The sequence below is a fragment of the Vicugna pacos genome, chromosome 11 (genome assembly GCF_048564905.1).
Source record: "Vicugna pacos chromosome 11, VicPac4, whole genome shotgun sequence".
NCBI classification, from domain to species: Eukaryota; Metazoa; Chordata; class Mammalia; order Artiodactyla; family Camelidae; genus Vicugna; species Vicugna pacos.
The window spans coordinates 81677219-81704466 of NC_132997.1; the positions used below are offsets into that span (position 1 = coordinate 81677219).

The following is a 27248-nucleotide window of genomic DNA, read 5'->3' on the forward strand; positions in this document are numbered from 1 at the left end:
TTCATCCCAGTGCTGTTGTTACACGATGGAGACTTTTCACTGCACGTTAAGGGTGGATTACGCTGAGGAATGAGCTGGTAAGAGAGAGAGCCATGGAATGCCGAAGGGCAGAGTGCAAAGCCAGAAACCCGAGGAAGTCATGCGCTTGGGCAAGAATTGTGTGATTTGGTGGAGCCCTGATTCAAGGAGCGGTGGTCATCAGTGTTGGAATGGCCGGAAGCAGACAGGTTGAAAGATTGAAAAGCGAAACTGAAGGCTTCCTGACTCCTGCCCTGCGGATGCTCACTGTACTGGAACTCTCAGTAATGAGCCAAGTATCTCTCTTTGCTCGTCAAGGCAGACTGAAGTTCTCTGCAAACAGCTATGCTCTGAAACCCTAAAAAGATCAGCAAAGCCCCAACACGTGTGAACTAGTATTGAGACAGAGAGAATGGAGTCTGAACTTCAGGCACCCAGCCTGTGGCTAAAGACAACCTGTGTTGCCTGCCTCATTTCCTCCTTTCCTTTTTAACCCGAAGCCAAAAGGGAGAAGAAATGAAGTGGCTCAGTTTCCTTGCTAGAGTCACAGGGAACAAAGCTGAATGGAGTAAGGAATAATACATGAGAAAACCTCTTAAATCACCACGGCTCCTTGCAGCCAGCTCCTGTTTCCTTGTGCGGAAGAAGAAAACAGCTGAACCTTCTGAGCCAGATCGGGGCTGGCTTAGAAAGTGACACCTGCCTGGATTTACCACTACCTGCTAACTCCCTGTGCCATCTCTAAGAGCCCCACTTTTTCTCCCAGCTGAAAAAAGTAGGTCAAATTCTTTGATCAATTCAACAGATGAGTGTCTCACACACACACACAAAAAACTGTATTACAAGTCATCTCCTCTACCCCATCGGATGGCTGGCAGCAGCCTGCAATATTTACGAAGTGTCATTACCTTGTGGTTACTTTTCAGCTGCCGTAAGTCTTTCGATGTATGTGAAATTACAGCACGTTGAAATCCATTTAATGCACACAGCCTTCACGTTTTGGAGTGAAATCTCACAGAAGAAGTTATAATTATGAATTTTCCTTATTAAGTTCCAGTCTTTGTATGTAAATTGAAGTATTAAAACAATGAGCTACGGATCAAAGTTTTTAAGTTTAGTCCCTTGCCTCAGATTTAATTTAAAAGTCTTAAATTATGCAGCGAATTGCATCTCTTTATTCTTACAGCTGTTTAAAACAGATTTAATTATCTCCCGTAACAGGCAGACACTACTGCAGCCCAGCAGTCCTCTCAAATGAATGCCTTCCAAATCAGTTTTGTCGAGTTCTTAAGACTGATTAGGCCCTTTTCCATCCATCCTGTGCCTTCAGGTTCTCACAGTGGATTTCTCTAGAAAGCCGAATTGTCGCACTGAAAGTCTATAGACTCATTAGGTGCTCATTAGTGGTCCAGAGGACATCCATCTTAAGCAAGTCTCCGGACAGAGAGATGCCACTTCTCATTGGATGCTGTGTCTCACTGCAAAACACTTTCCATCAGCTTCCTAAAATCCAGGTGCCATTGGAAAATGTTTGGCTTCTTAGATACAAGTTCATGGAGTCCTTTTCTCTCTCTTCTTGGTTGGTCTCTAGATCAATATTCTTTGTCCTTAAGAAAACAATGATGCATAAATGCAGAGCGTGATTGTGAGTGTGCATGTGTTCCTCGATCTGCCACAATGAGTGATTCTGGGATGAAAGCAAGACAGGCTCCTTTGCCTTGTTACTTCTAATGAAGATCCTTTGTGGTATATTTGGAGAGAACCTTCAAAGCAGCAGGGATGGGGTTCCTCAAAACAGGGGCTTTTCATCGTCTTCAACAGAATTATGTGGTTCTCTGAGGAACCAAGCTGTGGAAGTTGGAGGAAGTTGTGTTATGGAGTCATTTTGTCACCTAGATGTGGAGGGTAGCCTCATATGCTATTTACAGAAAGGGATTCCATTTCTTGCATTTGTCAAATCTGCAAAATTTTGGCTCAGGCACATACTACGGTACATGGAGTTACAAGCTTGCATCAGTATACCTAGCCTTTGATTACCTTCAGTCAATAAGAAGTTCTCTTCTTTGCTCTGGTTTTAGCAAGGTTTCCACTGAAATTCTTATGTTAGAATTAGGACATTCACTCATACAGAATAAAGGAAGGGACTGAGATTTCAGATGGAGACTTTAACATGTTTGGGATGTTATTCAAATTTTAAGAGCCTTTTTCTTTTAAGTTTAGGCTTTATATCTACACTCTTTGGGGAAGCCTATACAAATCTACACACATTTATTGAGTTCCTAGCAATACGCCAAGCATGGTAAGCAGAGAGGCCAGAAATGCAACCAGGCATGGCATGATTCTTACCTTAATAATATTTACCAATTATTGGGAGATGCCAAAAAGAAATCATTACAGTAAGGTTCGGTAATTAATTTTTCTTTCTGTTTTGAATGAATACAAAATATTTAGTCTTTTCTGTTTTGTGTGTTTCGATTTGTATTTAAATCTTCATACAGTGGAGGTCCTAGTTAAGTCAAAACATGTAGATCCACAAACTGAAATATGTCTACTCATAAATGAAAAGGACATGGCATAAAAATGGAACTCAGTAAAATATTTGCTGAACAAATAAACACATATATTTAAGCAGTTAATGAAACAGTTGACTCCTCAGATCTCTAATGCTTTTAGTTGATATGCATAGGAGAGGGAGTCCACATGGAGGGTTTTGTATGCAAATAACTGGGGACAGAAAATGGGGGGCTGCACCTGTTCTGAGCCCATTGTAGCCCCGTAGGCAGCAAACAAGTCTATAGAGAAAGCTGAGCCAGTAATAACCCATGAGACACAGAAGCATGATCATTGGTGCCCAAATGATGAAATATTATACTGCCTTGGAGAGTCTTCTGCCCACATCTCAAGAATCGCACTGCAATGTCATATCAAAATGCAGCAGGGACCTCTTGGTCCCTTTGGCACCTGGAGGACTTGTTGTCTTAGGGGCATCAGAAGCACAGCATTAATATTCCTACTGTTATAAAGAATTGACACGAGGTATGAGTGTCAATAGACACTCTATTCAAAGTAAATTTTGGAGCAACAAATTCAGATGAGAAGTGGACTCACAGAAATTTTGAGGAGGATATAGAGACCCCATATTTTAAGAGTGGTACCTATCAGGGCTGTTTGTTTTTTAGACTTACTTAAAAATATAGTCTAATTCATACCCAAGACTCTGGAGGAGTTTGGTACACACGGATGTTAAAGTCCTTGGGTATGGCATTCGTATCCTCCATTTTCCAGCATTCTTTAGAAAGGATAAAACAACAGCAGATACAATGTAGGTATTCAGTAAATGCACAGTTTTGCAAAAAGAGGGACACCCCAGAGAGGATTCAGGCTCTCTCTCTGGTAAGGGGTTTTCAACAAACTGATCTCAAGCCACAAACATTCTCAGAAAATCCAAGAGGAAAATCATGGTTTCTATATTGACTAGTGTCTAAGAATACAGCAGTAGCACAGTCCAGACTGGCTTGGGCGTAAATAATTTTGCCTGTTCTTTCTACTCCTTGATCCTTCTTACTCCCTACCCCTAGCCAAGTGTTTCCAGGGAGCCTTAGGAACCACATGATGTTCTTTTTCAGAAAATATCCTTTCCATCATAGAGAAGCAGTAGAAAGGCAGGATACCACAGAACCTGGATTTGACTCCTGGCTCAACTACTTAGTGGCTGTGTGATCTCAGGTGAGTTACCCTGCCTCTCTGTGCCTCAGCTGTACCATCTGTAAGTGACAATGATAATGGTAATACCTAATGGCACACGGCTGCCGTGGGATCTAAATGAAGCAATCCATGAAAGCACTCACAAACTCGACCACAGTTAGTGCTCAATAAATGCTGGATATCTGACTTATTACTGGGTCAAATTTCAGTGCTCCCCTGCTCCTCTGAGCCACTCCACTAGTCTGTATTCTGCATCGCTCACCACATGCGTCAGCCATGCCTATGCATACAGTCCAGAGATTAACGGAGAACTTGAGGTGGTTTCTGTAAGGAAAGCTAGTGAGTCATTAGCCCAGAATCCCACAATCAAATGCGAGGTCTCCAGGGCCTCCCCATGTGGGGACAGTCCCTATCGCTCAGTGCTCTGCACGAGGATGCAGAGCATGAAGGGGCCACATCTGACAGCTGAAGGCAGCAGATTCATCCCTGCCGCTGTAGCTTTGCCCACTCAAGTGGAATGAACTGACTTGTGATTTGTTTTTCCCTTTTTGGGCCCAGAAGGCATGAATTTACAGATCTTAGAACCAGATTCCCCAGTCTGTTCCCACTCAGCCAAGTTTGAGGCGCCTTGATAATCCTAGTTACGTGGAAAGCAAAGCTGAACAGATGGGAGTCAGGCTTCTGTCCCTGGAGGGTGTACAAAAGTTGGAGCTGACTAGGGCTGATCTCTTGTTTCAGAACTTGCTCTCCTGTGTTCTTTGAAATAAAACAAAAATCTTTATTTTGAAGACTGCTCCAGCATTAACATCTGCTGCTTCAAAAGAAGGCATTCTCCTGAGTGTCATAACCGGCTTCCCTATGTCTCTGAGAAAGGGACTCACATTCACCACAGGGTATAGGACTGGCCCTGAAAATGAGCCCCTCCCTAACAGCTTTCTTTTTTCTTATTTTTTTAAAGACCTAAAGACAAAGTACTCTATTTTATTGGAACTTCAGAAATGATTTTTAAGTAAGGTTTTGTTGAATGTAATATACATCAAGAAAAATATGCATATCATTAAATATGATTTTGAATTTTACAAAGTAGATGCATTCATTAATCACCAAGAAATTTAAAATTGCCAGTACCCCCAAAATCTTCCCTGCCACCCCCTCCAATTTTTCTTACTTCTATCACCATCAATTAGCTTTGCTTATTTTTGGCAGTTGAATTAAGTAGACTCATATAATATGCATTTTTTTCAGTCTTCTTTCCTTAGCTCAGTATTAGAGACAAGACTCATTCCAATTTTGTATGTAGCAATAGTCTGCTCTTTTTAATTGTTGTATGGTATTCCATTTTATAAGTATACTGTAATTTATTTCCCCATGCTAATGCTGATGAATGCTCATTTTCACTTTTGAGCTCTTGGGAATTCCTCTACTATGCACATCATTTCCCATGTATTCTTGTGTATATTTGCATGCATTCCTGATGAGTGTAACGGAGGAGTGGAAATGCTGATCCTCAGGCTGCACATATATTCAGCTGTAGTAGTTAATGTCAAACTGGGCTCCAAAGTGCCCATTTCTACTCCCAACAGTATTGGAGGATGGACCAGGTGCCCCAACAACACCACCTGATATTATCAGTCTTTTAAAATATAAATATTCTGATGGGTGCACAGTAATAACTTATTATAGTTTTAAGCTGCATTTCTTGATGAGTAGTGATGTTGAGAATTTTTTCATATGCTATTCCCGATTGGCTATTTGGTCATCCTCTTTGAGATATTTAAGTCATTTGTGTACCGATTGGCTATTTGGTCATCCTCTTTGAGATATTTAAGTCATTTGTGTATTTTCTGTTGGGTTGCTGGAATTTTTCTTATTGATTTGTAGATTTATTTATAGTTTTCTGGGTCGAAGTCTCTTATTAAAAGAATGTATTGCACATAACTTCTTCCCCTCTAGAACTTACCTTTTAATTTTTTTAAAAAGTGTCTTCTGAAGAAAAAAAATTCTTAATTTTAATGTAGTCTGATTAAACCATCTTTTTAAATACAGCAAGTTTTGCTTCCTGTTTAAAAAATATTTTCCTAACCCAAGGTCATGAAGATACTCTTGTGTTTTCCTTTAAACACTAGTTTTATCTTGCAAAATGAGATGGACAGTCCAGTTAAAATTACTTTTGTGTGTTATGAGGGGGTCAAGATTCATGTATTCCCCTGTATTCAATGTTGCAGCATCATTTATTGAAAAGATTATAATTTATCTACTGTTCCACAGTGTCTCACTTGTCAAAGTTATATGTTTATATATACATATATGTATATTATTTTGTCAGAAATCAATTGACCATATAGTAATTCAGTGTGAAAATAACTATCTTTCAATGGTGCTGGGTGCATAAACCTTTATTTACCCTTGCCTAGAACAATTTTATTCACGATGGATCATAGGCTTAAATGTGAAAACTAAAGAAAAAACTTGTAGTGTGATACCTTCACAATCTCGGGTTAGATTTCTTAAGCAAGTCGTAAAAATTACTAATTATTTATTTTATGTAATTACTGATAATATATGGGTCTATATATACCACTTTAGAATTTGTTCTTTTTGTCTCAGCTGTAGTTTGTTCATTTTTCTCTCCCGTTTCCCTTATTTTGGATTAATGAGGCACTTTTATTATTAGTCCAGTTCCCCTGTTGATAGCTTGATAGCTCAGTATTATCATACTGTTTTTCAGTTGTTACCCTAAATATTCTGAACACATTCTCAACATGTTGGTATCTCATATAAATTAGTACTTTTACTTCTTCACAAACATTTCCTGGAACTTAAATCACTTTAACTCCATTTAATTCTCTCCACATACTATATTATCATTGTCACGATAGTTTTTTCATACCCATCTTCTCCCTTCTGTGTGTCTGTCTGTGTGTCCCTTTCTTTTCCACTCTCTTTCTAGATAGATACATACATATTTGGTTTGCAGCAAGCTAGTCTGTCATAGCCTCAGGTAGAAGTCCCCAAAGATTTATTTCCCTGAAATGCGAGTAACTCCAATTGGTCTAAATTGGCCTGTATCTTTCTAGTTCCCACTAAAGAACTTCGGGGAACCTTAGTGTTTGGAAGATTGGGTATGAGTAAAAGGCATACTAAAGAGATAGTAGGAAAGAGCCTTCAGTTAGAGCGGTGGTTTTCTTAATGGTCTTGGACTAAAAGCATCAGCAGCATCTGAGCCAGAGTTTCAAGATCATTAGTTCACAGTTGTTTTTCCTTTGGAATTAAAATACTAAGTTTTTTTTTTTTTAGCAAACCTGACAATGTAGTCCTAACTGCTTCATCTTCTCCCGCCAAGTCACACTCTAGAGCCACCCAGACTGGTCTATCCCTCTTGACTTTGCCCTTGTTTCTTCTTTTTTTTTTTTTTCACTTGAAGCATAATGCATAACCTATGACCTTGTTAGAAATACATACTCTTGGGTTTTACCTCAACCTAAGGCATCAGAATCTTTGGAGATGGAGCCCGGAACACTGTTTCAACCTGGTAATTCATCAGGTAATTCTTACACATGTTAAAGACTGAGAGCCACTGGGCTATCAGAATAGAAGGGGGGACGTTAATGTTGTGTATCTTAATCCTGGCATTATTATGAACTTTTTAAATCCCTTTGTGTTCACCAGGTCTGTTACAGTGTTGGCCATATTTTAGGTAGGCAGAAAACATGGTTGATGGGAGGACTGCCTGATGTAATAACTGAGATCATTTAACAGAAGTGCTCATCCTTTAGAGACCATCTTCCTCATTGACAAGATGACAAACATGCCTGTGTACACACTGATATGCATAATAAAAATGTCACCTTATCTTACCATCTAAATAATCAGAAATTCCAGACAACCATAGTTTGGCAAATAATAATTGATGCTTATAATGACATCCTTGAGGTGCTATCAAAAAAAAATAAACCTCTCAACTGCTAAAGAAATTATACTCAATGATGTTTACATTGGCCTTGATGCTATATATAGGACCAGTATGCTGCCTTTGAAAAAGAAAAGTTTTTAGCAGATTTTAGGTTAGTTCAGTTTGTGTGTGTGTTAAGTTATTCCAGGAATATTGCTAATGTGTTCTAAGAAAACATTTTGCTAAAAGTGCCAATAATGCAAGGTTAAATCCAAACAGAATCCCTAAGACGTGAGACATTGAGAGATGAACGACTTACAGTGAAATAAAAATAATTGAAGAAATGTGTCTAAGAAGCCGAAATGATAGCCACCACCATAAAAACCAAGGAACTAAATGTAGAATAAAATTTTTAAACAAAATTTAAAATTTAAAAATGTATATGTAAACAAAACCAAAACGACATATAAGCCGAACCGTGATTTCTTAGGAAACGTCACCAGCTCTGGAGGGTGGAAGGGAGACGGGAACTGATGCTACCTCTTCCAGCTGCACCATGAGGGTAACATTGTGGCCTTGTTCCGCTGTCAACTTTCCATCGGCGGTGACGATCCGGAGCCCCCGTGGGGCCTTCCCTGGGCACTTCTGTGGCTTGGCAGTGTACCGCTCCCTCACTCCATCAGTGCAGTTATTAGAAACCACCTTTCTATATCTAAATGGGAAAAAAAGCTCCAATTTAATCCAGATCATTATAATTTGGATCACTCCCAATTTTTTGAGCCGGACCTCCTGTCTAGCCCTGAGGACATAACTACCGTTCATATTGCTCTGAAGATTATAGTTCATTCATGGAAAGTACCCAGCAGAGAGACAAATCGTCACAGTAACACACTGCATCTATTATTAGCATTTTAATTTACTGCAATTATTCATTTAGTCAGTCAACAAATCAAATCATTTCACTTTGGAGCCATGGAAAATGCACAGTAGACCAGAAGACATGGTCCCTCCTTGCCAGCACTAAGTTTATAATCTGGATGAAAAGACATACATGGATAACCTAGGAGACACTTCAAAGGCTATATAATTAAAGGTTAGAATGAATAATATATACTGTGAAGGATGTGCAATTCAAAGAAAGGAGAGATGATTACGCATTATGTGACTAAACGTTCTATACCACGGATGCCAAATTTACAGAGCCACACTTAACACATGATGGTCACATCAGAAACCATTAACTTTACACACATAACCAGGCAAGGTGAGGACCTGGGGTTCATCTAGGAGGAAGGGAGGTGGAAGCAGAGGGTGAGGGGTGTTGTGCAGCACAGTTGCGTGGGGCCAGGATGAGAAAGATAGCTAGAGGGGCAGGGCCCAAATATCTCCGTTATCAGTAAAAAATAAAAGTGAATGAAAAAAACGCCACCATTGAAATGGCCCCAGCAGGATGCTGTAGTAATCGTACAGTGCAGAAAGCTGGCTAAATTTGATAGCTTCTACTCAATATTCCATGAGGAGTAGTATAGGGCCTCAACTACTGAAACCTCACATTAAGGAGACTTTGGTCTGCAGATTGAGTAAATTCTTCCTACTCCTTTGCTTTTTCTTCTTGTTTTAGCTCTAATAGAAACAAAAGTAATTATCCTACAAATTTATCTTATATAATTTATCAGATTCATGATAAACTAGAATCTATAGGTTTGGAATAACTAACCGTTAAGGCTTTTGAGTTTCAATGTTACCTATTCATCATCTTTTTTTGTGTGCAGTCTACAGCAACCACTTTATGTGTTCATATATTTGTCTTCTCAAGTCTACTTGCTTAGAGGTGCTGGTTGAGCCCAAAATGGAAGTAATCAAAGTCCAAAGTCTTTCCACTATTTTAAATTAGGAGTTGGCAACTTCTTATATAAAATGCCAGGCAGTAAATAAATGTTTTAGCTTTGCAGGTTCTACAGTTTTTGTCACAAGTACAACTCTTTGGTTGTAACATAAAAGCAGATATAGACAATGCATAAAAGAATGAACGCAACTGGTTCCCAAGAAAGTTTTATTTACAAAAACTGGTAGTGTGCAGGCCTGTAGACTATTGTTTTCCAACCCCTTCAAATCTAACCAAAGTCCTTTCTCTGTTCCTAAGTCTCAAGACTGACTACCTAAAAGTATGGTTGAGAAAATCAAATTACATACCTACCCTCTGGGAAAGTGCTTTGAACACTGTAGATCACTACAAGGCCAATTATTAATAGTAAACTCACCTCCTAGGGTAGTTGTGAGGATTAAATGGATTAATGTACACAAAATACTTAAAAGCACCCTGACAATTACCAAGGGCTTATGTAATGCTACCAAGTTTTAATTTTTATTTTTTAATCAACTTTTAAATGTTGCTTTCCATTTACAATTATCACAAAATATTGGCTATATTCCCCATGTTGTGCAATGCATCCTTGTAGTCTACCTTCCACCCAGTAGTTTGTACTTCCCACTTCTCCACCCCCACATTATCCCCCTCTTCCCCACTGGTAACCCTTAGTTTGTTCTCGATACCTGTGAGTCTGCTTCTTTTTTGCTATATTCACAAGTTTGTTGTATTTTTTAGTTTCTACATATAAATAATATCATACAATACTTATATTTCTCTGACTTATTTTACTTAGCATAATGCCCTCCAAGTTCATCCATGTTGTTGCAAATGGCAAAATTTCACTCTTTTTTATGGCCGAGTAATATTTCTCTCTCTCTCTCTCTCTCTCTCTCTCTCTCTCTTACACACACACACACACACCTTCTTTATCCATTCATTTGTTGATGGACACTTAGGTTGCTTCCATATCTTAGCAATTGTAAATAAAGCCTCTGTGAACATAGGGGTGCATGTATCTTTATGAATTAGTGTTTTTGTTTTTTTTTTTAGATATATTCCCAGGAGTGGAATTGCTACATCACGTGGTAGTTCTATGAAACCTCCATACTGTTTTCCACAGTGGCTGTACCAATTTACATTCCTACCAACAGTTTAGGAGGGTTTCCTTTTCTCCATGTCCTTGCCAACATTTGCTATTTGTGTTCTTTTTGATCATAGCCATTCTAACAGGTGTGAGATGACATCTCATTCTCTAATAATATATACAAAACTAACCTCAAAATGGAGTAAAAACCTAAGCGTAAGACTGGATACCATAAAACTCCTAGAGGAAAACATAGGCAGAACATTCTTTGACATAAATCACAGCAGTATTTTTTTGGATTCAATTCCTAAAGTAAAGGAAATGAAAGCAAAAATAAACAAATGGGACCTAATTAAACTTAAAAGCCTTTTTACAGCAACGAAAACCATCAATTGAACGTAAAGACAACATACTGAATGGGAGGAAATATTTGCAAATGACATGACCAATAAGGGATTAATATCCAATATATATAAACAGCTCATACAACTCAACATCAAATAAAACCAAACAACCAGGTTAAACAGTGGGCAGAAGAACTGAATAGACATTTTTCCAATGAGGACATGCAAATGGCCAACAGACACATGAAAAGACGCTCAATACTGCTAATCATCGGGGGAATGCAAATCAAAAACTGAAATGTTGTCAATTATTTTTAGTTAACATTAGTATTCATCCTACCTGCTCACAACCTTCATGGGGACTCTAAGTTCCATAGCATAAGTCACAAAACCTCTAATCTCCCTGCATGAAGCCCTCCACAAGCTAACTTTGTTCTACTCTTCTTGACTTTGTCTCCCCAACAAGCTCATTCTGTGCTAGCCAAACTTCTCTTTTCAATCCTCTTGAAAGTACTTCTTCTCTTTTGTTCTTTTTGCTTCTATGCCCTCCTGAATGCTCTGTCAGCTGCCTAAAACTTACCACATTTAAAGTGACAGCTTATCTCCTGTCTTTTCCTGACTATGGTAGCAAAATAGTAAGTTCATATTTAGAGAGTGCTTAATATGTTCTAGTCATTGTGCTAAGTTCTTAACATGATTTACCTTCAAAATATCCCAAATAAGAAAGACATATTATTCTCAATATACAGATGAAGAAATTAAGATTCATAGAACTTAACTAGTTTTCTTAAGATCACACAGTCAGGACTCTAGATAATTTGTCTCTAGAATACATGTACTCTTTACCACTATATTGTACTGCCTCTTTGAATGGAGTGAGCTATCTGTCCTCTAAACTCTTCTAGGAATTCTTATAATCTTCTTGATAATGGAATCATTTATGTCTTGTATGATTTTCTTCCTGAGTGTGACTGTGGACTTAAAACTTCTTGAGGGCATCCTTGTACCACAGACATGTAAGGCTGACAAATCAGGAGATCCACACTGGGATGACGTACAAGTTTGAATGCTGAAATATCTGCCTAGCAGTTGGGTATCACCACTACCCCAAACCCTTCAAGCACCTCACCCATCGGCTATGTTGACTCCTACCCTTGGAGTCCCTGCTTCTCCTAGCAATCCAGAAACTAATGGGTTAACACCTAGCACATCAGGGAGCCTCCCAAACGCTGCTCCTGCACTAAGATCCCTACTCATTCTGATGAGTTATGGCCATGGCTGGGTATTCTGAACATCACTCCATCTGATATTTTTATAAGTTCTTGTAGGTGCTTACAACTGTATGCTGATTCAAAAGAAAATAAGGGCATATAGGAAAGAAGAAAAAAAAAGATACTGACACTGGAGAATGGTGACTTTCTGGTACCAGCAATGGTAGCAAAAAAATGACCAGCAATGTGACACAGTGATTATGGCATCCTAGAAACTCCCTGCGTGTTTCAGAGGCAAGGCACCATGCAAATTAAAGGCAGGTTATGCTTTTTAATCACTTAGCATTGAAGCGCACCTGCGACTCTATCTTGGCGAGCAGCTCTAGAGGCAAGGGCTCACCGTTACCACCGGCAGCATCAGCTAGAGAACACTCCTTTTGTTTGCCGCTGTTCTGACCAATCATCCCCACAGGCTTTCCTGAATCCTGCAGCAACAGAAGTTCTGCTTAAATCTAAAGCATGAATCCAGCCCCCTGGGATTCTGCCATGGAGAAGACTGTTGGTAATTTTTTTTAAATGCTCATTAAAAACCATTCTGAAACCATTTTATTTCCTGGATGAAAATGGCATCCCATTAGCCCTACCAGAACTGTCCCCGAAATTTAAAGAAAATTGTGCAGAGTTCATTTACTCAAGGAAGCACACACCTGCTTTTTGCATTACAGAATGGTTCTATTTTCATCCCAGCAGCTGTCCCTGGGTCTGAGTTACATAAATGAATAATACATTTAATATGTTATTAAATGGGGCTGCTACCTCCACAATAATAAGGCAACTTATGATTATGTTGGACCTAAGCTCTGAATACTACTGGGTTGCATTTAGTTGGTAAAACACTCTTCAACCTGCCAAGAAGAAAAGTGCTTTGTAACGGCAAGGGGGTCTTTGCACAATTACTAAAGGAAACACTCTGCAAATATGCCTTTGATATTACCGACAGCTCATCAATAGCCAGTGTCTTATTAGTTCAACACCCCCAATTTCAGCTACTCTCTCCCCTCCCTTCTTGATACTCCTGTCACCTTTTCCTTTTTACCCCTACCTTCTTTGATTTTGCTTCTGTGCTGTCTGCCAGTCTTGAGAAAGATGAAGGCCATAGTTTTCCTTTGTGAGAGTGAAACAGGAAAAAAGCATTTGAAAGTCTTCATATCCTGTGATTTTGCTATTCAGTAGTTCTTTTAACTTACTATTTTGGTACAGATGTTTGGTATAGATGTTTGTGACTATTCAGCGTATGTTAAGGTGACAGTGCGTCTACTGTCATTGGCCACAACCCTGTCTGCGATGTCAAGACCCTCCCCCAGAAACTATGGTTGAATTGAGAATTCTGGGCATCAGTGTGGTTTTAAAAAAAAAAAATTTTTTTAACACCTTGGTTTTGGTATGGTTCCTGTACAGTAAACTATACATATTTCAGAAGTACGATTTGATGAATTTTGATAAATGTATACACCCAAGAAACCACCATCACAATCAAGATAGCTAACGTTTCCATCACTCCTCAAGACGTACAATTTTTGAACTCCCAACTTATCCCTTCCCACCACCTTTACCCTCTGGTAACCATAAGTTTGTTCTCTATGTCTGTGAGTCTGTTTCTGTTTTGTACATAAGTTCATTTGTGGCTTTTTTTTTTTTTGGATTCCACATATAAGTGGTATCATATGTCATTTTTCTTTCTATTTCTGGCTTACTTCACTTAAAAGTGTGCTTTTGTTTTTGTTTGCAGTTCCCCTGGTGATTCTAGTGTGCAGTCAGGTTTAAAGATCACTGCCCTGGTGATTAAAACAAGTGTTGTGGAACCAAACTGCCCGAGTTTAAATTCAGGCTCTTACTCATTACATAAACTCAGGCAATTTACACAGACTCTAATGTTTGGGTTCTCTTCCCGTAAAATAGGGATACATACAGCATCTTGTCCTAAAGTTATTGGGAGGATTAAGTGAGATAGTGCATTCATAAGGACTTAGCATAGAATCTGGCATACTGCAAGACCTTAACAAATATTAGAATATCAAAAGGCACTAAAAAGCTAGAATTCAAAGTATTAAATATTAAGTTGCTATTATACAGCAAGTTCCCTGAAAACAGAAGCCACACGCTTACTGCCAAGATTATCTTAAGATCAAATCAGACCACATCGATTTCTTCTTTAAAATTGTTCAAAACTTCCTATGGCTTATTCATAAAGGGCAAAGTTCAGGTTTAAAGTAGACATCCATGATCTGTCCTCAACGCATGTTTTAAGCTTCGGCTCTTTCTACTGACCAACGTGCTTCCCGAGCTCAGGCCAGGCTGAAGTCTCCATGTCTTCTGTCTGGGCTGGTCTTCATTCCTGTCAAGCTTCTCTTCATTCTTTACAAATCAGTGTAGAAATTATATTTTCCTGTGATGTTGTCTCTTCCCTTTTTAACAGTACTTATTACACGTAATGACCCAGAATGAGCTGGAACTCTAGGTCTTCTTGTACCAAGGTAGGTCTTACTGTTACTGAGCTCTAGTGTCCCTTATTTATGGTTTAATTTCTTGGATTATACTATGTGTCTTTGTTTTCAAGGGAAAACTGCCTTTTTACAAGGACACTTGACTTTAAACAAGAAATGGGGAAAGCCTTGGGGATAGAGAAGGGAGCTAGTTCTGGGTAGAGTGTATGGCTAAGATTCAAAAATCTTTCTAGACCCAATGTGCCCATATTTCACCAACAATCCTAGGTAGTAGCCAGAACACTAACATTCAGAAGAACAGAGTTCCATGTTCTCAAATGTGCTTAGTCTCCTAAATCTCCTTGTAATGGCTTAAATGAGAAAGAATATGAAAAGGAATATGTATAAATGACTCACTATGCTGTACACCAGAAATTAACAGGCACTCTCTCTCCTCAAGGCAATAGGTCTCAGGAATTTCCCCTTAAACTGAGTAAGTGCACCTTTGGTTAGGGGACTGTCCTCGGACAGAAGACTAGGTGGAGGGAAGAAAACTTTTCTTGCGTTAAGTAGGATGGAAGCACAAGTTATTTAATTTGAACAGTAAGTAGAATTCAACTTCATTTTGAATGCCAACTTGATGAGGTGGGATATATAGCCAAACTAAATGTCTTGCTATCAAGAATCATGAGAATGGTTCCCTTTACTCCACACCCTCTCCAGCATTTATTATTTGTAGACTTTTTAATGATGGCCATTCTGACTGGTGTGAGGTGATACCTCATTGTCATTTTGATGTGCATTTCTCTGATAATTAGAGATACCGAACATTTTTTCATGTACTGGCCAATTGTATGTCTTCATTGGAGAAGAATTTGTTTAGATCTGCCCAGTTTTTGATTGGGCTTTTTTTTGTTGTTGTTGTTATTGAGTTGTATGGACTGTCTGTATATTCTGGAAATTAAGTCTTTGCCAGCTGCATCATTTGCAAATATTTTCTCCTATTCCGTAGGCTGTCTTTTTGTTTTCTTTATGGTTTCCTTTGTTGTGCAAAAGCTTGTAAGTTTAATTAGGTCAATGCCACTTGCAGCAACATGGATGGACCTGGAGATTATCATACTATGTGAAGTAGGCCAGAAAGAGAAAGAAAAATACCATATGATATCACTTATATGTGGAATCTGAAAAAAAAAAAGGGACACAAATGAATTTATTTACACAACAGAGACAGACTCAGACATAGAAAACAAACTTACGGTTACCAGGGGTGGAGAAAGGGAGTGGGGAGGGACAAATTAGGAGCTTGGGATTTGTAGATACTAATTACTATATATAAAATAAATAAACAACAAGGTCCTACTGCATAGCACACAAAACTATATTCAACACCTGTAATGACCTAAATGAAAAAGAATATGAAAAGGAATATAATGAATCATTACACTGTATATCAGAAATTAACACAACGTTGTAAATCAACCAGACTGCAATAAAAAAAAAATCATGAGAATGGCTCATGGAATCCACTACCAAAGTCAACTAACTGGACCACTACGTTATATAAGGAAAATTTCCCTACTTTTAAACACCTGCAGCTCAAAGCATCTGAATAATGAATCATTTCAAATTGGTCATGGACATGTCAGAGCCTGAAGGGATCTCAAAGATCATTCAATACGATCCCTCTGTTTTGCACATAAAAAAAAAAAAAGGAGATACAGTTTAGAAGGCTTTCCAAGGTCACATGAGAGACAAGGAGTGTTTATGAGCCTCTGGACTGAGTTTGGTGCTCTCCTGCCAAGATGCCATACCACCTGGATGAAGATCATTAGTGCCAATACCATTAACGTGGGCATGGATGGCGATCTGGGGAATCAGATCTCCACATACAATGATGTTCACCTTTTTCATTTCCAACCTTAATGCCATTTTATAATAAATACGGGAAAACACACCTAAGAAAGACATTCTGAGGAATCAACTTTGCAGCAACAATTATGGCCTGTCTGCTATGAGACCACATGGTACTTTCCAAGAAAATGGCTGCGTGGGCCCCTGCAGTGTTGAGTCTGTAAATAACGCAAGCGATTTCCTTTCTGTGGACTTGAAACATAAGTACCACATTTAGGACTAATTCTTCTCTATGATGCACACTGACAGTCCCCTGAAGACCCTGGAACTAGCAACTCCACAGCAGTGGCAGGATGGCCAGCATCTGAGTGTTTTCATGGCTGATGTAGAGAGGAATATGTTTATAGAAAGCATTTTTGAATCATTCTAAATGTATGTTGACAGGATGGAAATTACTATTTTGCTAGAATTCATGTGTATATACTTTTTCCTGGACCCACTAAATGTTCTTATATAGATACTGAATTAATACTATTTTAAACATCTTTTTAAAAGTTTTCTGAGTAAATATCCCCATTGACTATTGAGAAACGAACCCTGAGGAACAATAATGGCTGTCACTGTTCATTTATATTCTTCTAGAAGGGATTAATGGCTCCTCTAAAGAAACTCCACAGATAGAAATTTCTATAGACATTTTTTTTTAAAAAAACGCATCTTGAAATATCTCTAGCTTAATAGCAAAAAGAAATCTGTCCCTTGAGAAGATTATCTTGGTTTCTTAGAGTAAATTGGCCCAATGCCCACTTTATTTTATATTTACAGACTCTTTTACGGTTGGCATGCAACAAACAATGTTCTAGTTAATTTAGAAACTTAAATTTGTGTCATGTTCCCTGGATCCAAAACAGTACAAACAAGATTTAACCATATATAAATGCAATGAAATAGGCTGGTGCTTGTGTATATGCAAACTGAGATATTTATAGTCATCAGTGGAGAAACAAAAAGCAATGAGTGGAGGGTTATTTCAGCACTAGACACAAGATGATATACAAATGAACACTGATTTCACCTTATTTGAAGAGAAAAGAACTCATTTACTAGTCAGGTAAATGTGTTATCTGCCTTGAGTGGTACTGAGGGACAGGCATGTGTTTGGGTGTAGGGTGGTTCCTAATTGTGTGACTTTATGAGCCTATGTGAGTTATTATTTCAGATGTGAGTTATTATTACAGATGAGAAAACAGAGGCTTAGATTAACTGCATCCTAGATCTCAGTATCGCCATGACTATTAAATATCAGACAATGTCCGACTATAGACACACAATAAAGGAAGCTTTCCTCAGCTTTTTACTTTCACTCCAGAGGAGCCCTGGGATGATGACCACTGATGACGGTGTCTGCACTTTGGACAGTGACTACTATCTGCCAGGCATCGTGCTGCACGCTTCACATACAATATTGTATTTAATCAAACACGAGAGCAAATAGCAAAATTTTATACGTTAGGAAACTAAGGCTCAAAGAAAGGAAGTCACTTCCTAAAGACAATAGTAAACAGCAGAAGTTGGATTAGAACTTTTACTTGTTTCATTCCAAAATCACTGTTTCTCACCAAATAACACAACCCCCATTAGAGTCCACGCCCTGTAAACAACAGGCTGAGGCCCCAGTACCAGCCAGCTGGCCCCCAACGGAACGGCTTGTGGAAGGTGTGTAAACAAAGGGCGAAAGAGGCAGGGAGAACGTGGCAGAACCGTGCTCACAAGCTGCCCTGTGGTGTGAACACTGGAAACCTGATGCCACTGGACCAAGCACTAAGGACTGGTGGCTTCAGCCGCCCGGAGGGACTTTCTGCAACCATTTCGGCTCTTATTCCAACTATCTTTTCTAAGATCTTGCTGAGAATGGAAACAAAGACTGCACACCATTCGCTTCTGCACAGGGAAGCTGAAAACACTTCTGGCATCTCCTCAAAACAGCATTTCTATTGGGCATAATAATAACCGATGCTCGAATGTTTCCATCACAGTGACGTGAGTGAACCTGAGAACACAGATATACAGGGTAATAAGCTGACTGTGAGAGCAACCAGAACTATTCATAAAGTGAGGCTTGAAAAAAATAAAAGGACGGTTTAAGTGCATGTTTTTGGCTGAACTCTCAGGAAGGGACTGCTGGCAGGACTGCCTGTTAAGCTCGACTGACAAGGGGCGGTTGTTTAGACTTGTTCCGTCCCGGCTCTGAGCGCATGACTGCCGCGTGTGCTCTGCTGTGAGGGTTTGGGTGAGGCAAGAGAGGTGCCTGGGGAGTAAAAGGTACTGAGGCATTAACTTTCAGGCCAACCCTGCCCTTATGATTCCTCGCACTTCATCCCAGCTTGAAGCTAATATGGATTTTGTACTGACAACCCGAGATGCCCGTGGATGGGTTCAAACTGGCACTGGCAAGACTTAGAGGGCACAGGAGCTCCTTAATTCTACAGACTTCTGGGCACTGACATCAGGGCTTGTCCTTGAGGAAACTACCAGGGTGCCCTTTGCCCTTTTCACCTGGATCACCTCTTCTTTTTTCTGCCTGAAATAACCTGCCTTAGTTTATTAATTTGAGGAATCCTACCTACCCCTCCTCTTAGCATTCCCTTACAGAATCCATTGGTGTTTATCCTTTAAAGGAGGATGGCAGTTAACACAACTGAATCTCTCCTGTGTGGGACACACAGGCAGCATGTGAGCAGGAGGCTGGTGTTCCCGTATAGGGGAGACATCTGGTGATGCCTGGATATTCAGGGCTAAGAAGTAACCAGCTGACTGGGTAGACTTTGCTTTAGGAGCTAGGAGAAACACCTTCGATTGCCAAAAGAGACTCTAACTACTGTTGTAGGGTTTTAACAGCAATTATTATGCTATGAGGATGCAACTGCAGCATTGTTTATAGTGGCAAAAAATAGGAAATGACCAAATTGTCCACAAAAGGGATGACTGCATAATTCCAGGTTCTTGAAAACTAGGGAGTTAAAGGAAATTAGATGGCAAGGAACCTTATACACTCTGACTTGGAAAGGTGTTTAAGATATATTTTGGAATGAAAAAGGCAAACAGAACAATACATCTAGTAGAAAACTTAAAATTTCAAATGCAAAAGAACGTAAATGGAAACATGGATGTCTTCACTTCTGTATGGCAGATGGTATGAGAAATGCAAAGAGCATGACTGGATAAAGTAGTTGTGGTATATATATACATACATACACACACAATATATATATATATATATATATATATATATATATATGTATATATACAATGGAATACTACTCAACCATAAAAAAGAATGAAATAATGCCATTTGTAGCAACATGAATGGACCTGGACCTCATCATACTAAGTAAAGTAAGCCAGAAAGAGAAAGAAAAATACCATATGATATCACTATTATGTGGAATCTTAAAAAAAAAAGGACACAAATGAACTTATTTACAAAACATAGACAGACTCACAGACATAGAAGAACAAACTTGTGGTTACCAGGGGCGAAAGGGGGTGGGAAGGGATAAATTGGGAGTTTGAGATTTGCAGATACTAACTACTATATATAGAATAGATAAACAACAAAAGTTATATATGTGTGTATATATTTCTAGTGTGCAGCATAGTGATTCAGTTATATATATATATTTATAAAATTTTTATATATATAAAACTGAATCACTATGCTGCACACTAGAAATTAACACAACAATGTAAACTGACTATAGTTCAATTAAAAAAGAAAGAAAAGAAAAGAAAAACAAAGAGAGAGAGAGAGAGGGAGGGAGGGAAAAAGAAAGGCAAAGAGCAATCAAGTAGTGCTGGCATATTGGTGAGGTGCCTATGCCACCCCTCCTCCCCTACTTTCACCCCTTCCCCTGCCCTCCTTCCTTCCTTATTTCCTTACCTCTATTTTAAACTTTTCAATGTCAGAATCCTCAAATATGCATAAATGAAAGAAATTAGTATAATAAATACCCACACACTCATCAACTTATCTTCAAAATTTATTAATACCTACCCCCTTTTTTTTAGCATTTTCAAACAAATGTCATACATCATATATCTCTAAAAGGTAAGGTTTCTTTTCTTCCCACCTAGCCAAAATATCAGTACCACACCTAAATATGTAATATATTTAGTTAATAAATATAATATAAATATTTAGATTTAGATATAACCTAGTATCACTTGGGATGTTTAATTCTGTATGTCAATTTGAACGAGCCCAGATATTTGGTCAAACATTATTCTGGGTGCTTCTCTGAAGGGTGAAGGATGAGGGTTTTGGATTTAAATCAGTAGACTAAATAAAGCAAATTGCCCTCCTTAAGGTGGGTGGGCCTCATCCAATCTGTTGAAGGCCTAAGTAGAACAAAAAGGCTAATCCTCTTCTGAAAAAGAGAAAATCTGTCCAGCCTGATTGCCTTCAAACTGGACATTGACTTTTTCCCTGTCTTCACACTCAGATGGGAACATCAGCTCTTCCTGAGTTTTGAACCTACTGGCCTTCAGACAGGAACTATACCATCAGCCCTCCTGGTTCACCATCAGCCTTCAGACTGGGAACAAATCATCCATTTTCCAGGGTCTCCAGTTTCCCAGCTCACCCTACAGATGTCAGGATCTGGACTTGCTCATCTCCATAGTCAGGTGATCCAATTCCTTATAAGGAATCTCTTTATATACACATATACATCTCCAATTAGAGTTAGAAACGCGTATCTCTGGAAAGCCCTGATTAATACATCACTAATCAACAGATCATATTCCATTTCCCCAAATAGCTCAAAAATGTCTTTTTATAGATTGTTTGAATGAAAATCCAAATAAGTCCCAAATAGATTTTCTAAATCTATAAGTATCAGTTATAATTGTGAGAAAATCATGGACTGTTTTCCCTTTTATGGTATTTAAAAAATAATACTGGATACGCCCTGCAACAAAAAACATTAAGCACAAAATTTTAAAACCTGATTCCAGATTTATAAAGATCAGAATGCATGCCTTAAGTGTGTTAAGACTGTACACAGAGAAAATGAAACGCATTCCTAGTAGCACTAGTTTGTTCTTGAAAAGTCAATAAACTTCTTTTCTGACTCTAGGTTCTGTATCTATAGAACAGGAAATACACATAGGAAATATTCATTTGGCTTTCCACAAAGGGATGTCATGAGGGTAAAAGGTAGTTCTGAAATAAAGTATACAAAAATGAAGAAATTTATGTATTATCATCACTGCCACCTTCATCCAAGGAACCTGTTTCATTTCTTTATGCGCAACTGGGGTCTTACTCTCAGATGAAATTTGCACTATTAAAGAAAATTTGGCCAAGGGGGCGGAGGGTGGGAAGGGATAGATGGGATTTCAAAACTGTAGAATAGATAAACAAGATTATACTGTATAGCACAGGGAAATATACACAAGATCTTATGGTAGCTCACAGAGAAAAAAATGTGACAATGAACATATATATGTTCATGTATAACTGAAAAATTGTGCTCTACACTGGAATTTGACACAACATTGTAAAATGATTATAAATCAATAAAAAATGTTAAAGAAAAAAAGAAAAAAAATTTGCACTGCATTATTAAAATGAAAAAAAGCAAATAAATGGTGCTGTAATGAAACAGGCCTGGTCTTTGATCAGAAGTTATTCTGTAAGTTTAACACATGCTGAAAAGCAGCAGAAGCTGACCTCCTAAGGCCACGGCTTAGGACACTCACCCAGTACTGTTGAGGTAACTCTGTCCCAAGCTGCAGTCCTTCGACAGAGAAGATGGATTGAACCAAAATGCAGGCAGGCACTGACCATTGCTGTGTCGCTCGTAACCATAGTCACTGTCGGGGAAAGAGCCAAGAGGAACCTTTCAGTAGGTGGCAACATTACTGACGATAATTTCATGTGAGTTCACAGGCAACTTCTACCCTAGTCAATTAGTCAAAAACCAGACATTCCCTGAATCAATGCCTTTTCAAAAATGGAACCTTTTTACTCATTGAATATTCTATCAACTACCCATGGAAATATTCTACAGAACCCATTTTGAGAAATGCTAACTTGGAGACAACAGAAGTACGTGTGTAGAGATGAAGGCTCAATAGCCAATAATTCCAATCAAACACCTTTAAACTGAGAGAGCAGATGTTGTTCTCATTATGAGGAGACACAACACTGATGGTGTCTGGACCCAGAGAAAGCTCTCGTGGTGGAAGTCCAACACTCAGTGGAAAGCTTCACTGAAGAGTTTAACTCAGCCACACGTGGCACAATCCTCATTGCTGGGGATGTCTTTGGGGTGCTCTTCCAAGACATCTGGATCTACCAAGGAGAGCTGAGTCCGGTCTCTCTGTGCACGAGCCAGCTGCTTCAAAGTCAGAGCAGAGAAAGAAATGTCCTTCAAGAGTGATGCAAGCATTCCCCCAAGGAAAAGCTCTGTCCTGCTCAGTTAACAATGCCAGCTGGGACTCACTGCTTTAAATCTTCTCTCTGGTTTGAAATTAGTTAAAAACATTTCTCTCAGCCTCCTCTCATTCTTGCCTCCAGGAGCCTCTGAGTGGCCTGATATTTTGGCTTCTGAAGATGAACCTGGGCGCGGAGGTTGGCAACAAATTGCACCTCCACATGCACAGACAAATCGCAGACAGCAATGAGCAAGCATTAGTACGAACTGGCCCATCTGGGTCCTGGAGGTGAGATGCTGGCATGTGAAGGCTGGGAAGGGAGAACCAGGCTTACTGAGGGGCCTGTTACCAGGCAGCTGGCGCTGAGAATTCTGCACAAACCAGATAGATTTGGTGCTGGTTCAAACCAGCAGGTGTAGGAAGACTTCAGAAACACTGTCTACAGGACACCCAGGGTTCATTTCAGGAAATTATTTCCCAAATGCTGGAGAATGACTGGCACGGTCATCTGGTAGTGGGGTCAGGACAGGGAGGGTGTCCAGGGGAGAGTGAAGCCAAGAAAGAACATTCAGTGACAACCACCTTTCATTATGCTACGGTCCAGGGGAACCACTGAAGCTCCAGCTACTGGTGGAAACTAATAAGGTCATGGTGTGCTTTCCAAAATCTTTTCAGAAATCATGCAGTTACAAAAGTCCCATTTGACCAGATAGGCTGACAATGGCCTCTTTCATGCTCATTTCCTGCTTCTCTGCTTACATTTTAGTAGTCGGATGAGTAGCAGATTCCAACCACAAATGAATGCAAGAATCGGGCTGAGACTGAGGGGCAGTGAGAGTGGGAGGAGGGGGAAACTGAAATGCTTTCCTTACCCTGTGTTCTCTTCATTCTAGACTAGCTTAAAATTAAAAAGATAAATAAATGACAATACCAACAAGAAAAGACTAGCTTACCCTGGAACCTTGTAGAAAAAATTCCCAAAGGAACAAATGTTTCCAGGAGAAATCGGGGAATCGGGACTTATTTTTTCTCTTTGGTTTTCTTTGAGGAAATAAATTTGCTCTCTGCCAGAGAATGACTGGTACGGCCAAAGTTAAACCACTAAGATAGTTAATCCTTTTAAAGCCAAATCTTCCTTGAATAGAGTGAATGAAGGAGGAACAGTCAGGCTTCAGAAAGAGAGATGTGATGAATGACTTAAAAATTCCATGAAAGTTTTCCCTGTGAATGTATTTCAGGATGTCAGTCCTGAAAGGTTAAGACGTGGATAAAATACTTTTGTCATTGTAACAACGCTGCGCTGACTGAAACAGAGGTCAAGGCTGGGGAGGCCTCTGCAGAATTCCTTGTGAGCCCCTGTGGAACGGAAGCTCTGGATGGCCTCTGGCTCAGCCCAGAAAGATACAGGACTGGCTCTTGGCTTGCTTTCTATATCAACAAGAGAAGAACAGCCCTGGGTTATCCATCTGAGTGCAGTCTGCCAACTTGCTAGGCCTGCCCAGTACTATTGATTTCGAGAATGTTCCTAGATGCCAACCATGAGAGATGGCTTTCTTTTTCTAAGATATGTGACGTGTATGTACACAGTATCTCAACCCAATCACTGATATTTTGATTAGGTATGTGACCTATGATCGCCCCATACCTAATATTGTTAAATGAATGGTTTTGGTTCTTATGCTGGCCAAGTTTCAATTGTTTAACACTAATATACATATTTAGCAACTGCTTTCTCTAAACCAGAATAAATACATTTATAAAAAGCAGAAGGACAAAAAGGAAAAGGAACAAAAAGAGATGGACATGATCAAGGGGGTGACTACCTACCCAACCTCAATCATATTTCAACCTCATCCAAATGCCAAAACTAGAACCACAACATCACTCACCCTACAGCTAGCTTTCTACTTCACGAATGCTCCAGAAAGAATGCTGTGGCAGGTGCATGTATTTATGCCTTCCATATGCCTCAGTACTTTTCCAGTTTAAACCGGGTTAATCCTGCTAGAGGGAGAAGGCTCTCTTACCGCTAGGTCCACAAAACCATAGATTGCAATGCCACTGAATCCACCCCTGCCCTGGATTCAGAAAAGACTTCCACAGCTCTCACAGGCAATCGTCAGCTACTCACTGATTGAAAACCTGCAGGTAGAGAAAATTCACTGCCTGACAACGCCATTGTTCCACTACCAGGAACCTCGAGTCTACAAAGTCTTTTCAATCTTGAGCACAAATATGTTTGCTCTCCGAAAAGTCCACTGATTGTTCTCAGTGTTGCTGTCCGAATCAGCTCAGGGCAGAACTGCTCTCTCCTTTTGTCCTGAGCTCTGTCAAATATGTGAAGTTAACTACCAGCCATCTTCTGAATCCTCCTTAAGTCCAAAGAAACTCCCTTTTCCACATTCACAGGTACATAGCTAGTAAGCCGTGATGTCCCCAGGTGGCAATTTCACAAGAACATGAGGCTTGTCACTTGGCTCTGTGCATGTTACTATTATTTCAAATCTAAATTTTCACGGAAGCCCATGTGGGTTTGATATACTGGATGATTCCATGGGATAACAGCCCAAGCTCACCAGTCAAAATCAGCCTCTGTGCAGACACAGGGTTCGGACTCCATAGCTCCCGCATATTTTCCTTGCATACATTTCCGCTCTGATTTCCTCTTCTTATATATTCTTTTCGCCCCCATGATGCATGCTTCCCCCTGTAAGGAGACAAGAATCTCATGCAGTTGGGCACATAGCTTGGACTTTCCCTAGTCCACATCACGACAGTCCAGGGAGATGTCCTCAAACCTTAGTTATCTGGACTCACATCGTCTGCTTTGTGCTAACAGCATTTTCAGTGTCAAGAGCCCTATTATAGAACGTGATGATGCAGGTAATCCTAAGAAGCGTTGAGAGTCCTGAACTCTATGTATTCAGTAAACCTTGACTTGGCAAGATTTTAGGCCCAATGCTATGAAGGACACACAGATAACTAAGACTCGGCCTGTAACGAGTATATTGCCAAGAAATCTGTACTAAGTAAGTTCAATATTTCTGTCATTAAAGATTTAGGTCATTCATAAGCATATGAAAGAAGAGTATTGTTAACAAATAAAAAGGTCAATTTCGCTCCGATTTATTATGCCTCTGCCCACACAACGTTATAGCACTGATTTTACGTCCGTCTACCAGACAAGCAAGAGAACTAAATGCAGTGTTTCTCCACAAACTAAGTAAAAGCTTTGTACATCACGATGCAGGGGCACCCAAAATGCCAGCAACCTAAGTGAATGATCACTTTATTGTTGAGCCTCCAAGGACAGTGGGTCATCCTAGCTCTTGCAGCCCCCATGGTCAGACCCAGCTCTGTGTATGCGTCTGGAGGACAAAAACAGTTTCATCTAAGCTAACTGTCTTGTTTGAGCAAACTCACTCTAACAGTCTGCATTACACACCTACACATAAGCATATTCCTTAGTATAGGTTTGGGGTATGTGACATGTCACAGCCGGAATATGGTGATGGTTTTCAGGAAGACCCTCCGATACGTTCTCTGAGAGGCCTGCACAATGACTTATGGCTTGGGCAATCAAAGGAGGAGAGATGCTTTTAGCCAAGGCTTTATATATGAGCTGAACAGCAGAGGGGCCAGGATGAAGGAAGTTTTCCTATTCATAATTCTGCGTTCTTATACACAAGTGCCTCGGAAGGAGGTCAGAAGCGCTACCTAATCCTGGGGCATCACAGCAGTGGGGAGGAAGGCTCTTGCTGGCACCGCTCACCCGGCATGACGTTGCTATTTTATGGTCGTTTGCACTGCTAAATAAAATTAAAGACCCTTTCCTCACCCTGCCCCCCACCTCCCAGCAACCAGATGACACGCTCAGATAAATTACATTTGGATCTCCGTGCTGAGTTGGTATTTCATTTTGAGTCGTAAGTCTAAGCCAAGCACATTTGAATTTTATCTCATTATATCCCAGGACAATAAAAACAGAAATGATTTTACAACAAGCTATACATGTTGAGTTTGTTCACTGCTGTGGAATGCAACACACGGAAGAAAGCACTCCGTGGACATATTAGCCTACAGAACTCCGACTCCCGGGCTTTAATGACTAGCTTTCCCCCCTCACTCTCCAGGCCTCCCACCCAGGACTCAGCCTCAGCTCTCTCCTCCTACCTGGCTGTGCAGCTGCCAGGGTCTGTAGTCCTCCTCGGCGCACCGTCTATCAAAAATGGACTTGTAGTCCACTTTAACCAGCTGCCATTCAGAGCGGTGGCTGAAGTGTCCAAACACTCTGCAGAGTTCATGATGATAACAGATAATCACAACAGCAACGCCGACAGTTATAACCA

The 27248-nt window shown here is 39.7% G+C and overlaps 1 protein-coding gene across 12 annotated transcripts in view; it reads right to left on the reverse strand.

Annotated features, from left to right (window-relative positions):
- Positions 1 to 27248, reverse strand: part of SORCS1 (sortilin related VPS10 domain containing receptor 1) — a 468902-nt gene that overhangs the window by 54940 nt on the left and 386714 nt on the right. For all 12 annotated transcript variants that reach the window (XM_072971853.1, XM_072971845.1, XM_072971844.1 and 9 more), the window contains 4 exons: positions 27073 to 27190; positions 25476 to 25606; positions 22222 to 22335; positions 8156 to 8327 (listed from right to left, as the gene is read on the reverse strand). In XM_072971853.1, the coding sequence (XP_072827954.1) occupies positions 8156 to 8327; positions 22222 to 22335; positions 25476 to 25606; positions 27073 to 27190 (535 nt within the window). The remainder of the gene's footprint in view (positions 1 to 8155; positions 8328 to 22221; positions 22336 to 25475; positions 25607 to 27072; positions 27191 to 27248) is intronic.